The sequence below is a fragment of the Dermacentor andersoni genome, chromosome 5 (genome assembly GCF_023375885.2).
Source record: "Dermacentor andersoni chromosome 5, qqDerAnde1_hic_scaffold, whole genome shotgun sequence".
NCBI classification, from domain to species: domain Eukaryota; kingdom Metazoa; phylum Arthropoda; class Arachnida; order Ixodida; family Ixodidae; genus Dermacentor; species Dermacentor andersoni.
The window spans coordinates 188,347,677-188,363,432 of NC_092818.1; the positions used below are offsets into that span (position 1 = coordinate 188,347,677).

The 15,756-nt window shown below is 40.8% G+C and overlaps 1 protein-coding gene across 2 annotated transcripts in view; it reads right to left on the bottom strand.

The window, feature by feature from the left end:
- The window catches only part of LOC126531745 (uncharacterized), a 51,240-nt gene that overhangs the window by 12,643 nt on the left and 22,841 nt on the right, over positions 1-15,756 (bottom strand). For both annotated transcript variants that reach the window (XM_050179452.3, XM_055071423.2), the window contains 5 exons: positions 12,530-12,635; positions 11,790-11,875; positions 7,820-7,906; positions 7,176-7,324; positions 5,757-5,850 (listed from right to left, as the gene is read on the bottom strand). In XM_050179452.3, the coding sequence (XP_050035409.1) occupies positions 5,757-5,850; positions 7,176-7,324; positions 7,820-7,906; positions 11,790-11,875; positions 12,530-12,635 (522 nt within the window). The remainder of the gene's footprint in view (positions 1-5,756; positions 5,851-7,175; positions 7,325-7,819; positions 7,907-11,789; positions 11,876-12,529; positions 12,636-15,756) is intronic.

Below are 15,756 nucleotides of genomic sequence, written 5' to 3' on the forward strand. Positions count from 1 at the left end.
AATGCATGATGCAAGTGCCTGATGTTTAAAGAAATATATACTTCCCTTGTAAGTTAACAATAAGGGCTCAATCACAATGGCAACCAAGTTGATAGCAAAGCGACTGGCCACAAATGGTCGACTTCATCAAAAAGTGATTGTTTTGGGTCAGTAACTCGTCACCCTATTTTATAACTTCACGACTGCAATTGCATACCAATGAGTGGTCAGCAGCAGGATGTCGGTACATGCTAACACTTATTTTACCTTGCAATGGTGGTGTAAGCAGGATGAGCGGCAGATATTGCAAGACATTTCGGTATCAAAATGGGCAGGTCGCGCTTGCTGGTGTGAACACTGAATGCCACCAGTCACTCCTTAGTCTCCAGACACAGTCAGTCATGCGACTTCTCTCAGTAGCTGGTGTGAATGGTGAATGAAGTGAAGAAGGCTGAGGCTTCTTTTGTTCACCCACACTTGATCCCTTCGAGCCACTATTTTCCTGGGAACATCTTGTCTTATTTGGATTCCCTTACAAATTCCGCCATCTCAAGAAGGAGTCTCGTCTCAGCAGCAATCTCACACCAAACACATCAACAACCCAAATCACCAGACATGCCCATGAACAAAGCTCACAGCACTAACATGGCATTTAAGAAAGTGATTGGCAGAGAGATTTTCCTGATTTGTTCAATGTACCTTCTTGCCCCACTTCATGTATGGGTCATTGAAAAGATGCGACATGATATTAATGAAGCATGACTGCGAGCCGGCCTAGTTAGAATAGATTCATCGTGAATTTTTGCGCACCAAAAAACACGGACAAAGAAAGATATTTTTCCCCTGTTTGTTTAGTGCAAAAATTCACAATGATATTAATGGCCTAGCAGATACCTTCACAGACAAGCGTATCCCTTACGCCTCATGAGAGGAATTTTTCCAGTAGCATGAGGAATTTCTTAACAAAATTCCTGGACAAAGCCGAGGCGGAGACATGGATACAAAGGATATGGAAGGAGATGGAGATTAAAAGATGTAATTTGCTGGCGCTTGTATACATATTGTCACGTGGTAGTGACGGTTAAGAAGGCAGCAAAACTGTGATTAACGAAACGAGCATTTTATTGGGCGAACTTGTGCCCTCAAAAACAGGCTAGACTCAAAGAACAACGGTAGCGGCGAACACACTCGGCGATCATCGAAAATCTGATCAGCGGGTCAAGCGCGTCGGCTTTTATACAGCAGTCGTCGAATGTTCCAGACTAATCGTTGGAACCCGTGTGCCTTCCACAAAGTTCTACAACATTCGTGTCAGGCGATGAAATCAGATAACACAAGGTTCGGCGACAACAGACAGCGGATAGAAGCATCGATAACTTTCCAGAAACTTCGGATACATGCAGGCGCATCCCACGCTGTGTGATAACATTTGTTAGGCGGCGAAACGTGGTCGCCCGATAAAGATAAGTACACGTGTCAATATTCCTTGCGAGGGATACATGCAGCTGTGTTTCTGACCTGTCACTGACTACAGCAGCGTATATTTTATATGACGTATCACCGAAATAATAAGTTGCAAGCCTCCACTTATTTTTATCTGTCTTCTTTTGCATGAACAATTTTTAAACTGCACGGTATTAAAGAATGCCTCGGGGTAAAGCCGCTGCCTAGTTCACCGATGCCACCATCTATCAGCACAGCTGTGGAATTTCGCTTCATTCATTCTAGTGACGTGTGTGTGTGTGCACCAGATTTGTGCATTCAGTCATGGCTGGAGGTGCAGAAGAGGATTCGTGTGCAAATTAACTGTCTGCAGTTCAATCAAAGCTGGTTTTTACTTTAGTCAACTTCCTGTTTTCTTCATGCGGTTTCCTGTACATGTTGATAGTACGGACGAACCAATACTAAAGTGAGACGCCTCCTCTTGTGTCACATTTAGTACTTTTAGTTTGGCAAGCTATTGGCCTCAACAATCAAGGGTTACTTCCAGCAGAAATAAAGGTGCCCAGAAAAAAAATTATTGTTTTCAGTAAATGTCTTCTGAGCCTGCTTTGAATGGAGTTCGCTTTCTTCCAGCACAACTTTAGTGTGCATGAGAAGCTTCAGGGGATACTATCTTCACGACTAATCTATATAACGAAAGATATACTTGAAATCCCATGCATTATCTTATAAAGGCATGCAAAAGCCATATTCTTTTGCGAAGAAAAGAGACTGCTGAAGCACCATTTCACTTAATGGCTATACTACACTTGTTTATAGGGCCTCTCACCAGGCTCCATAGCAAATTTTGGTTATACGCTGGAAGTTGTTACATGTCCGCTAGGGAGCGTTCTGCCGAAAAGAATTTTCAATTCGGCTCATTAATAGCCGAGATAGGAATATTCCAGTGCTGCCAACCCATGATTTCAGGAGGCGAGCTCCACTGCCAAGCGAGACACTCTCTCCACTCGCCCCATCTAGCCTCCGCAAGTGTATTCCTTCTCTGCATTCTCCCATACCAGACCTCGAGGATCGTGTTAGGCATACGTCACGGGCCCTGCCCTCATATTTTTTTTTTCTCCTCTCTTTCTTTTTTGTGGTGTGGTGTACTTCCACTGACGGTGTCGCATGCGAGTTGTTGTGATTGTTTCGTTTCGCGCAGCACACGATTTTTCGCGCTGTGCACGAGGACACCTGACTAGCGATATAAGTCAGTGCTACACTAATACTGAGGCAGGCACAAGCAGATCACAGAGCTTGATTTCACGCTGGAACACGGTAGAAAATGGCATAGTTTCAGTGTCTGCGTGTGCAACTGCATGACATGGGAACAAGAAGACGAAACAGAAGTACATGTTGCTGTGGTGCGAAGTAAAACAAAGACATGCAGACATTCAGTTTGTGCATTTTATTATTTTTCTAAGCTTTATCTACTCAAGAAACATATTGCACAAATAACAGATGTTGCCTTGAATAATTCTTGAAGTCACATGTCACCACGAGCAACATCACAGTGTACACACGTGTACGTAGACGTACTAGCACGTGTACGTCAGCCTCCGGCTTGGAGCACGGCGGCCGCAAGGAGAAGGAAAAACGGCGTTCGATTTTAAATTTCAGATCTTTCTGCAGTGTCTAGCGATGCAATACTTCGCAGACACGATTGTTATCGTGCAATATATGCTCTGCACTTGTCAGCTCAAAATGGCCAGACCTGGTGAGAGGCCCTTTAAAAGCAGCAAAAAGCAACCATTCTTGCACTACAGCCTTTCTGACAACATATTTATAAGAGCAACACATGCTGTAGAACACACTTCGCGATAAATTGGCTGGCGCAGACAATCTGCCTTGCAAATGGCGGCGCATAGGTGACGCGTGGGCGTGATTCACAGCAGCCGCCACAGACAGACCTCTGGTATGCAGTGTTTTGTTTCCATATGTCTGATGCATGCTACTCTGGCGCCATCTCATAGCCATCGTCACCCCAGAATCCGTCTTGCGCGGCACTCATGCTTTCACCATATCCTCCTCCTCCACTTTCCTTCTCACGCTCTCTTTGCTATCGTAGTCTTTCATCACCCGCTGCGCTCCATGTTTGCTGTTTCATCCTTCACTGTGTTTATTCGCTCGGTTAGGAGGGTTGACCTATGCATACCGACGCTCAACGCAGGAATGGGTGTTGATCAGAAATTGATCACAGAGAAAAGCGTGAAAAGGCCACTTTGAACGTTTACTTTTTTGCATTACGGGTTCATGTGCATGTGCTGCTGAGAATAAAAATATTCTAAGAATGATTAGTACATGTGATAACAACAACAACAACAACAACAATAATAATAATAATACACGATTGGTGGCGTTAAAAAAAACTGGTGAGGTCACCATTGCCACTTCAAAGTTTTAGCAAAAAAAAGAAAAAGAAAATAAAAGACTTGAAGGACACTTAAGTTTTTTCACCTTTAAGAATGGAACGCAACAGCATTCAAAGATCCCTTACTGCTTCTCACAATTCCCGGCGACTGCAGCTTATGTAACCGTAATGTTTCATGAAAACGCTAGCAGTGAACGCTATGCACGAAGGCGAGCTTCCTGTTTCTTTCCCACTCCCCTCTCCCAACGGCGGCCGCGGCCGCAGATGTGCGGAGGCAAACACCATCAGGATGGTGTTGCAAGGAAGCAAGCGGGGCACGCCGCTCCTGCTAAGACAGACCTCAAACGGAAGCTGGAAAAGGGGTTTATGTTTGAGTTTTCGCTTAATAGAATTATGTTTTCTCATATATTCAAATCACAATCCAACACTATCATGTCTGTAGGTTGTGTCTGCACTTTACGAATCTTCTGACACATCTTACTTCGAGAAATTCAATTAGTTCAGTAATGCCTATGCGCCAAGTGGAAGGCTTGCGTGGTTCGGGATGATTTTTGTTTAAAAGGACACTAAAAGCAAGAACTAAGTCGACATAAAACTGTTTAAATACCATTCCAGACACCTCGCAACACCTGTTTGTTGCCAAGAAAAGACTTAGTTTACGAGGAAATTACATCTGAAGAGTCCGAATACCTTTTTTGAAATTCAAGTCTCCCGCCACCTAACCAGGGGAGTGGTGACATTGCATACGCCATCACCACCCTTTGCTGCCATCGGTGACTAAAACGGTGCCTGACAGACGACAGTACTCAGTATGACGGTACCCAGCCAAGACAGAGCAGTGGATTCGCTGCTGCAGCTGCTTTTTGGTCAAGTGGCGTAGACCGTTCAGGTATCCTACAACATCCAATGGAAGTTGAACTCTCCACTATTTACAGTTTGTGCGAATTTCGCGAGCCAGCAAAACCAGCACAGCACTACGTGATAAGAAAACTACTGAAACGCGAAAGCATGGGCGGTGCGGAGTCAAGTGAAAACGAAACCTTTTGACCGCCCACGTCATTGTCAAGGGTAACTTCAATGAGTTCTTTTTTCTAAATATGAAATATAACTGGGCAAGCAGCATTTTATTTTGTCTTATAATACAAGTTTTTTTTTTTTTTGCAACGAGTGGTTCAGTACTAGTGACAGAATTTAACTGAGGAGTGCTTTCTTCATCGGGCAAGTACTTAAATGTTCCTGGGGAGTCTCCAATCATGTCCAGTGTTTACCTCAATTTCTCATTTATTAAAATTATGTTCACAATAATATTTACACCTTAGAGATTCTCTAGCACTAATCTATCACTATAGTTTCACTTGATATTTGCCTTTAGTGTCCCTTTAACGGATGACGACAACAACGCCCTCACCATACTTTCTATGACATGAGGCTCTTAACGCTATCGCGTTAAAACAAAAAGGGAAAGAACAGCTGTGGTGAAATTAGTTGTGACAGCATTCTGGCTAAGTCTCCACACCGGATTTAATTTCTTTGGCACCGGGAAAGCGACAGGTATACATGCGTAAGTTAGGGAAAGCGGGTAAGTACAGTGAAGTAACAGCCAAGCCAAAGAATGCTTATGCATTAGTAGACAATTCTCAAAATTTCTGTAACACCTCTTACTGTCTTTTTATGAGCAGTAGGATACTGTATTTGAATAGTTTTAGGCACCACCCTTCCCTTTTTGACTGCCCTTGAATTATTTCTTATTCAAAGGTACTAAGATAGAGAAGTGCATACAAAGAAGGCACTTTTATATAGTTTACGCAGCCCCTTCCCCACCAGCCTCCAAGAACATGGTCGACGATGACATACCACCTACTATGCACTGAGCCACCTGTCACCAGCCACATAACAAAAACATTGCTGTCAACAAAAAGATCACCTTCGAGGGTGTGCACCAGCTTTCCTGTGGAAATATCAAAAACATTGATGATGCCATCAATGGCACCACTTGCAATGTACTTTCCATCTGGACTCTGCAAGGAAACATTGAGCACCAAATAAGTCAAGAAAACCATGCCTGCTAATAGATCAGTATGTGAACCTCAATCCTGCTTTTTGCACTAGTAGATAGTGAAAATATGCAGCTGCTGCTCCCATGTTAGGCTTGGCAGTACAGTCGGCGTCAACCTTGTGTAGACCAAGCAATGTCTAACGGTAGTTGTTGGGCCCAAACATGTCCAGCAGCTACTGTTATACGCCAGGCCCAGCAGCTAGCTTTAGACGTTGCTGTCATGAGCCAACAAAGAAAGGGAGGACGAAAAAGCAGAAGATATGAAGAGGACAAAAAATCACAAGGAGGCTGTGGAAGAAATAAAAGAAAGTATCCTAATATAAAGAATGGAATATATGAAAAAAGAAGATGTTCAAAAACGCCTGTGGAGCTACGTGGCCAACGGGCCAAAAGGACATGTAGCAGAAGAGAGCAGCACAGCTACGCTCTGAGACGATGGACGCAGAAGGAGCTGGAGGCAGAACGGAGTGGAAGGTTCATGGAGGTGGTGACAACCTTGTGGAAGCTGCACTTCAGCTGTCGCGGCTGCGACCCGTGAGCTGAGCGGGTGCCGCACCAGAGGCTGCAGCTACAGGCTGATGGCACCGTCTCCAAGACTCCCTGCAGCTACGATCCGCAGGCAAGCGGAGTTGGCCGGGCGATCCAGGCGTTTCAGTCACCGCTTGCCCTGATCACCTGACCAGGTCAATCGTGGGCCTATTGACGTGTCGTTGGAAGCAGTGGTGACGAGGTGATGTGGCCGTGTCGGATGGACTCAATGTAAATATTTTGGACTTATCAATGCATCGTATCTGAGGACTTTTGTGAATGTGTGCCATTAGGTCGTGCTGTTCATTGTTTGTTTTGAGTTGTTTTCTTTGATGTTTTTTTTTTTTTTCAATTATATATGTTAGTCTCACACGTGCGACTTGCCTTGTTTGTCTTTAGTTTGCCGAAATTCGTGAAAGTCGCTCGCTGCCTCTGGAGCGCCCCAGAGGCCACCGTTCCCATGCTCTACACAAGGATGGCGCCGACTGCGTACCTGTGAATCTAACGCACAATTATTTCTTACAGATATTCCTATGCTCTGTGATTAACTCAATGATAAGTCTGGCCAAAGTATACCTTACCACATGCGAGTCATGTTTTGTAGATCATTATGAAAATAGAAGCCTGTGTGAAAAGAAGTGCACTAAGCCTAATGAAAAGAAGCACCCTAGGCTACAATGTCTTAAGCATCGCAGCCCATCAAACATTGACCTCTCTTGCTTGCAGGCACTTTAAACATGAGGACAGAAAAGGACTCACGAACGCAATGCTAAGTGTGAACTTCCCCGTTGTGTCAAGCGAGGATTCCAACTTGCAGGATTCAATGCCATAGAGGTTGATTTTGCCTGAATGGGATCCGGATGCCAGAAATCGAGAGTCGGGTGAGAAGGTCACAGACCAAGCATCAACTGTACAGAAAGAAAAGGAAGCAAATAACATTAGATAAGCAGCAGTACATTTCATACCTGTACTATGGTAGCAGTATATTTTGTTGATATTATTACTACTTACTCCGTAGTGTTTTCTACTTGCTTCTAAGGAATTGGCAGGGTGCATTTACTTATGTGAATAGAAAATAATTCCATTCTGAATACAATACAGACACACAGAGGCCCCATGTGATAAACGTTGCTATGGTGATTTTCATTGTATCAAACTGCTGCATTTTGTAAGAAATGGCTCCCTGCTCATAAAATTTGCCCTTATTAAGAGACTGAAAATGAGAGCCATGATTTAGACTGCCCTGCCTCATACTAGTTCCTTTGTGCTAAAATAAAATACTGCCAACTCAAGTAACTGCCCACGAACAATGCCTATTAACAGAAAAGCAACTTCCCAACTTTACTTATGAAAACCTGAACACAAAAAGTTAGGTGGTGGAGATCAGCTGCAAATTTCCTTACCGGGACCTGCATCAATATTTTTTTTTTCTTCACCAGTATCCAAATCCCAGAGCTTTATGTTGCTGTCCAAGGAACTTGATGCAGCAACTGCGGGAATAACACAGAAAAAAGAAATATTTTTTTGTAAATAACATGTTTTATCATGTAATCGTAAATGTTTTTGTTTCTCAATAATTTTCTCATTTCGAGATTTAGTTCTTCTGTATAATCTTTTTACTATGCCAACTATTTGTTTATCACACATCTCAAGCTACATACTTCCCCTCAAGCTGATACTAAATTGAGAAATGTTTTTGTTAAAAAAACTTTTGTTAAATTCGAGGGCATGGTGTTTTTACAGAAGAATGGTATATGTAATGGGTCCAGTCTTGCACCGATGCTGTGCGGTATTTTCTTAGCAAAGTTTCAAGTCCCTTTGTGACACCATTAATGATTACCGTGTTGCCTGACTCTATAGGTATGTAGATGATTTCCTTGTTTTTTTTTTAAATATTGGACAAAGTGATTGTCTCACTGACATCATTCGCAGTGTCTTATCAGTGTTTCAGGATTACTCTCGACATCTTCGTTTCACCCACGAAGCACAACATGATAATTCCATCAGGTTTTCAGATCTGACTAACATTTCATACTTATGGTCACATTTGCTGGGTTTATAGTCCAAGAACTAAAAAGACACTACTACCGTACCAATCTGCCCACTCAAAACTGGTCAAGCGTGGCATAGTCAACTTGTGCTTGTCCAATGCGGTGGAAAAGAGTAGTACGCATCAAACGCAAGACAGTGCCACCCAGAAAGAGAGGAGACTGTTAGCGGTGGGCTATCCCAAGGCTTTGATCACTGCAGTGGCTGAAGTGGCACAAATGTTTGCAAATGAAAAACGGAAGGGATTGCGAAGTGCGGGACAAAAGAAAAAGGAACCTGATGGTTATGCCATATGGTATTTCACACAAATTTAAAAAGGTTGTGGCAAGAAACGAGATAAGTTTGGTTTGTTTTGCACCTTGTATGCTTGCAAAGCTTTACGTGAGGATTTCGCAGCATAATTTGCGAAGGAGTGCATGCAATACCAAGCATGTCAACAAGTTTTTGCACGTGTGACACATGTGTATTGTATAGTATCCCATTAAAATGTGGTAAAGTTTACATAGGGCAAACCGGTCGTTGTGTGAATGATCGCATGCATGAGCATGATAATCTGGTATGGGAGGCAATCTTCTGCTACATTGTAAGCAGTGCGGTTGCATTCCAATATTTGACAATGTATAAGTCGTGGGGAAGGCTAAGACTCAGCAAGAAAGAGAGTTGATTGAAGCTTATCACATCTATAAACTTGACCCCAACAAAGAGCTTGAATTTCTTGATCAATGTCACCGTGTACAGTTGAATACAGTTGTACAGTACAGTACAGTACAGTACAGTTGTGCAGATGAATTAAAAATAGCTAAGGTCACCCCTGTTTACAAAGGTGGCGATGAGAAAAAGCTTACCAACCAAAGGCCGATATCTGTTTTGCCGGTGTTTTCCAAGATATTTGAGCGCGTAATTAATGATAGGCTTACGTCTTTTTCTCATAAACACGAAATAATTACGAAGTCACAGTATGGTTTTCAAAGGGATAAGTCTGCAGAACTAACTTTAATAAACATAAAGGACAAAATAATTGAAAATATTGAGAACAAACTGCTCACTCTAGAGATTTTCTTGAATTTGGAAAAGGCATTCAACACTGTGCAACACGATACCCTTCTTAAGAAGCTTGCTGCGTATGGTGTTCGAGGTGTGGCACAGAATTTAATTACATCATATCTCTCAAATCGGTATCAGTATGTATGCGTCGACAATCTGGTATCACAAAAATTGAAAGTCGAATATGGCGTCCCTCAAGGATCAATCTTAGAACCCCTCTTATTTCTTGTATACATAAATGATATAACGTCAATACCAAACTCCCCTGAAATAATAATGTATGCTGACGACACTAATATCTTCTTCACTGGCACTACAAAAGAGGTCACAGAATCACCAGCTAACAGTTACCTCTTACACCTCTCCAAGTGGCCTAAAAGCAACCGGCTGAGTTTAAACACATGCAAAACCAAATATATAATTTTTAAGCCAGCAATTAAAGGAGACCCCCCTACTGTGTTCAGCTGAACTTTGAGGACACGTTACTGGAACAAGTTACCGAGCAAAAGTTCTTGGGTGTATGGTTTACAGAGGACCTTACATGGAATACTCACGTTAACAATTTAAAAAGTGAGCTATCTCGACTTACTGGCTGCATGTATAAAATACAAAATATACTACCCACCTGGTTGAAACAAACATTATACTACTCACTCTTCTATTCAAAACTCAGTTACGGCATTTTAGTATGGGGAACTATGCCAGCTTAAAACTACAACAAACTAATCATTGTACAAAAAAAAAATATTGAGAATGTGTGAAAACTATGTGGGTGACAAACGGGGACTCCGAACAAAACCACTCTTCATTAAATATAGCACGCTTAAAGCAGATCAAGTTTATTATTTCAAACTACTCCAGTGGATTTATAGAAATAGGCTGCACACAATACCTGTCGACAGTTGCACCTCATACCCAATACGTAGACCACACCACCTAAAGCCCGCCACAAGAACTAATTACGGAAGGCAAACATTGAATTATCAAACAATTAATATAGTAAACAGTGATCACTTTAACATACAATACACACAATCCTTCCACAACTTCAAAAATGACTGTAAAATCCTATTAGTGGGCAGTCACATTGCATTTTCATTTTTAGTAACTTGTGCTCATCCCTGATAACACATGTAACCTCAGTTATGTTACAAGTTTTTTCTCAGCGCTTGTAAATTATATTTGCCATTGTTTCGGCATTTACATTGTACATCAGTCTAAACTTTCGTTCTTTTCCGAAATGTTTCTATGTACTGATCTATTTACTGTATGTGCTATTTATTTTCGGGCCAGTGATTCTATGGTTTTCTTTGCTGACTTCTGATGTAAGCCAATTTTACTGTTATATAATACTTATTGCTTATGTATCTTCTGCTTTTTTCAAAATCTATCACATTGAAGCAAAAGTAATGCTTTGGAGACATGCGTTCTGAATAATTGATTTTTTCATTGCTGTGTGCTGTGTGTTAAAGATATGTTTGGCAAATATGTATGTGAATGATATGCCATGCTGCCTTGAACTGTAGGGGCGCAGAGGCTCTGTCAGGCATTTTGCCTTTACCTCTGCCCCCTACATGGAGAGAATCCGTGAAACAATAAAATGTAAAGAAAAATATTTAAACAAAGGTGATTACCATGCATATGATATGTTGTGCCTTGCACATGTTCAGTACGGACTTGGGAGACATTGTTTTCATGAACAAGCTTCAGCTGTTAATCCAGCCACCTTCCTGTCGCTTTTTCTATGTCTGCCTCTCAATTTTTTCCTTTTTCCAAGTTTGCTGGCATTCTCCTAGTGTAATGCAACTTTAGACAACACTAAAACAGCCACTCTGGCCATAAGAGGAGGGTTAATGTACCAGAAAAGAGACAGAAACAGAAAAGTGACGCCGCCTTGCAGTTACTCACCAGCCTGCCATGACATCATGGATTCTGACAGCACTTGCTGAGATTTAGTTAATTTTATATCAGTAAGGATGCACTACATTGTATTCTAAGACAGCCAAAAATTGAACTTCACAATTTCAAAACTTTTACTGTGCCAAAACAGCAATAAAGTGAAAAAAATACTTTTAAATATGTGACGTCGCACTGGCGTTCTGGCGCAAAATTTGAAAATGGAACTTCAACCTCCATTTTATCTTCAACCTATTACTGCGAAATTAACGAAAATAGAGTTCTGAAATACTTTATCAATTTCAACTGATTCAGTGTTTGTCTTTAATGTCCCCTAAAAGAATACAAGTGTAGAAACGAGAATAAAGACTAAGAAAAACACACCTTTGCCATCGTGAGATACGTCAACAGAGAAGACACCAAGAGCGTGGCCCTCAAAAACATGTAGCAGTTCCAGTTTCTCATCGTCCCTGAAAAACAATTAAATGTTGCACAGCTGTGGTTAACTTGACAGTAAGCTCTATTTGTTACTTACATACCCAGCCTAGCCATAGAGCTCATAAACACATACCAAGTGCACAGATATTCTGATGCTATTATTACAAGGAAAAGTTACTTGATTAGGTCTAAATGTTTTCTGATAAATTACCTCTATATACACAAGCCCACAAATATAATATACACCAAACCAGTGCAAATACTAGGCTACTAAACTTTCTAACTGTAAATGTTTTAGATCAAGGCTTTCAGATTTCTTAACACATGTTCCTGTGCAATAATGAGATGTGAAATGCTTCTGTACATCTTCATAATATAATTTTGCAGTCAGAAATGTGCTAATTTCCTGTTCTTGTATTGTGCTCTTATAACAGACTTTTAGGTTATCTTGTTTACAAGCAGATTTCTCCAACTTTTGTTGTACATTGCATAGCTAAATATGTCATATAAAAAAATTCAATCTTTTGAAGATTTACTCTAATAGTCATAGGTCATGAACAAATGCATATGAGCGATGAAATTAATACAAAAAATAGACTTTCCTGAATGACAGATAAGTACGAGTGAAAAAACCCGAATTCAGGTGAACCTATATAACTTAAACTGGAGTGAACAGGTAAACTTGCCATTTCCAGCACTTCACAGTGTCGTCAACAGAACCAGTCAAAATGTGGTTCGTCCCATCTTTTGGCGACTTCGACCAAGCACAGCTCCAGATTGCATCATCATGGGCTAAAAATAAACATAAGTAAATAAACAGCGCCTGGCCTTTTCGGGTAACATTGATGAAACCAGAAAAACAACTGCTGCTAAGAATTTTCAGGGCTTGGAAGAATGTTTGAATTCCTTATGATGTACATTCACATGACTTATTTCTCTTTTGCCTAGCACATGTGAAGCAGCTTATGTCATTTTATTTGTTGATTTTGTACCAAACATTGTCTAAGTTGGAGCATTAAATATGCATAGATCTTCCAGCTAAACCGATGACTAATTCGCGCTCAAATTTCATACAAAGGTGGCATTTCCCAGTGCATGCAGTTTTATACCACATTTGCATGTACTACTTGCCTGTTCCTTCCAGAAAAAAACAGAAGTGCACATCATTCGCAGCAATGCCAGACAATAGTATGTTATTTTTTTTACTAGCTATACGCAAGGAGATGTTAGTGCCTGTTGGTAGCTCCAGCTACTCTTCTCTTTATTCATAGATAAGTTCAAAAAAGTAAGAAAGAAAGACAAAGGAACTATAGAGAAAAGACTACAGTAACAACAGTTCTAAAGTTCCCATACACAAAACAAAAACTAACTGTTTCTGAGCAGTTTGCAAGCGTTTGAGTGTTTATGTTGACAATAAAATTTAATTACACTGTAACAAAATGGTACTTCACCCTTTCATTATTAGAACAAAGCAAAGTGTTCTGTATTTCACAACTATAGTGAGATGGCACCGCTGTTTTGTTCCTGCAAAATCGTACTTTTCCTTTTTTTCTTTTTGCCGGCATCAGCACAGGTGACAAGTGCCTTTATCTTGCTGCAACAGCTATTAGGTGCTTTGAAACTGGACTTGCCCTGTTCGTCTGTCTGTCCATTCTGTTACAGAGACTGCAACTGTTGTTGTTATCAACACGTTTAAGTTGTCGTTAGGCTGCTTCATCATCCCCAGCTTTACCACAGCTATAGGTCTCGCGCACTGATGTTTTGAACCAGACATGTGGCGCCATCAATGACAAGTTGCAGCAAATGTTCTTGGCGCACAGTCACAAAGTGTTTGCTCGGTGCCTGGTAACGAAAATCTGAGTGCCGGCAAGAAAAAGGCACTCCTCTGTACTGTTGCAGGTTATAGATGCCTCAAAGAATACATGAATAGCACCATAAAGCTACAAAAGGCGGAAGCTCTGCCATTATTGTGGCATTATTAGCACTAGATCAGAGCTGCGAGGAGCGTGCATTTCCAACGACAGTCATGATTTAAGATAAGCACAAAAATACACAAGTACATAAAGTTCATGAAGTAGAACTTTTTTGCCTCTTTTACGATAGCAACATTGATTATCTTGTTCAAACTTTTTGGGTGCTTTTCTAAATTTGTCTTTTTTTTGGCAATTTGCATGGACAGCATCTATGTGTTTGAGGATTTATAAACAGTTCAACAAAAAGAAAGACAAGAAGCTAATTTCTTATGCGTGCATTTTGTGAACAGTTAAAGAATGCAGTTCTCATCATTAGCTGATCGTGTGACCGGCAAACAAAAATATTTGTTGCATGTGACGCATTTTTACAATGGAAAGCAGACAAGTAAACTAGTGCATGCAGACAAATTTCCGACAAGATTCGTTTGCCTCCTTTGTCTTAAGTAACATCTAACGTTTTCAAATATTGTAATCCGGAATAGAGCCTTAGTAGCACGTACTCAAAATATAGGATGTGCCCAGAATCAGAAGACAGTTGATAGAAGACAACAAAGAAAGCATTGACAGTGTCCCTACCAACAATGGCGTTGCTAAGATTATGCTACATGGTTTGTTACATAGTAGCTCACAGGATTTTCAGCTGCCAAGTGTCCAATATAGCAACACTGCAAATATACGGGAAAAGAAAAAAGACTTTTTGCTAAAATCTGGCACTGCGTCATTTCACTTCTAACATTAAAAGGGCTCTGAAACAATTCTTGAAGATAGTAAGAAAACATTGCTGATACTTTGTAGAGGCTGCTGTGAACATGCGAGCCCAATATTACTGCACTGCATGCAGTAGGGAATTCACAATCTTGTGTCAAAAACAACAAAAAATTGTTTGCTCTGCCTTCTGCAATGTCATCGTGCAGCATGATCGCAAGCGGCTGGACCCACCAACGCTATTGGCTGATTTCATGATAGCGAGAGCATCCTCAGTAACACACAATTGCAAATTTTGAGTTAAATGGATGAAACATATATGTATATCTGCTATGTAGATGAAAAATAGAGAACCGGGTATTGGTTTGATAACTCGACTTATAGTTGAAGGATTTAAAAAATTTCTGTGGGACGAGATTCATAAGATAATGTCCTCAAATAACAAGGCCACTCTACGATTAGTTAGAAAATTTTTTCAGAGCCCCTTTAATGTGGAAGAAGTTTTAGCCTCAGAGATGATTCATGTTGAATCAGACTGGTGCCTTCAAAACGCATGAAGCCTTTAACACGGCAACTGCCTCATCACCTGCGGCTTAAACATTGACTTACACTAACACTTAATTTGAATAATGGCGTAAGGAAACTTCAAATTTAATGGTTATCTCAAATGCCATGCTACTGACACGTCAGGCAGGTAGATGCTTGGACGTTGTCTAACTGAACTGAATGAGTAAACAAAACTTCTCATAGCCTATTACACTGAACAAACACAACGAAAAGGAAAGTGATGGACAAACAGCTGTGAATAAAATGTTCTATTAAGTTACACATTAGCTTCAAATAAATGTAACCTACTTAGATGTTGGGAATCCAAGAATGCTAAAGTCCGTTGAATATGCATTACTATGCCATAAATAAAGGAAGTTGCCTACATCACAAAGAATATAAAGTCACAACCTACTTATTTAAACAACAGTTTCCTTCCTCTAACATCAGTGAATTTATATTTATCATTTAGATAGTATAATAAATAGTTCCTTTTTTTAAATTATTACGTAAAATATTGTTGCGGTGCATAACAGGACGTGCAAGCAAGAGACGATGACAAAGAAGTCATCGTCAAGTTGCTGGGCCGCTTCGGCCGCCATGTTCTAGTGTCAGCTGGTGGCTTCAGCATTCCCCTTGCATAGACAATATTCATGCTTGTCTCTGCCTCGCAACATTTTGGTGGACGT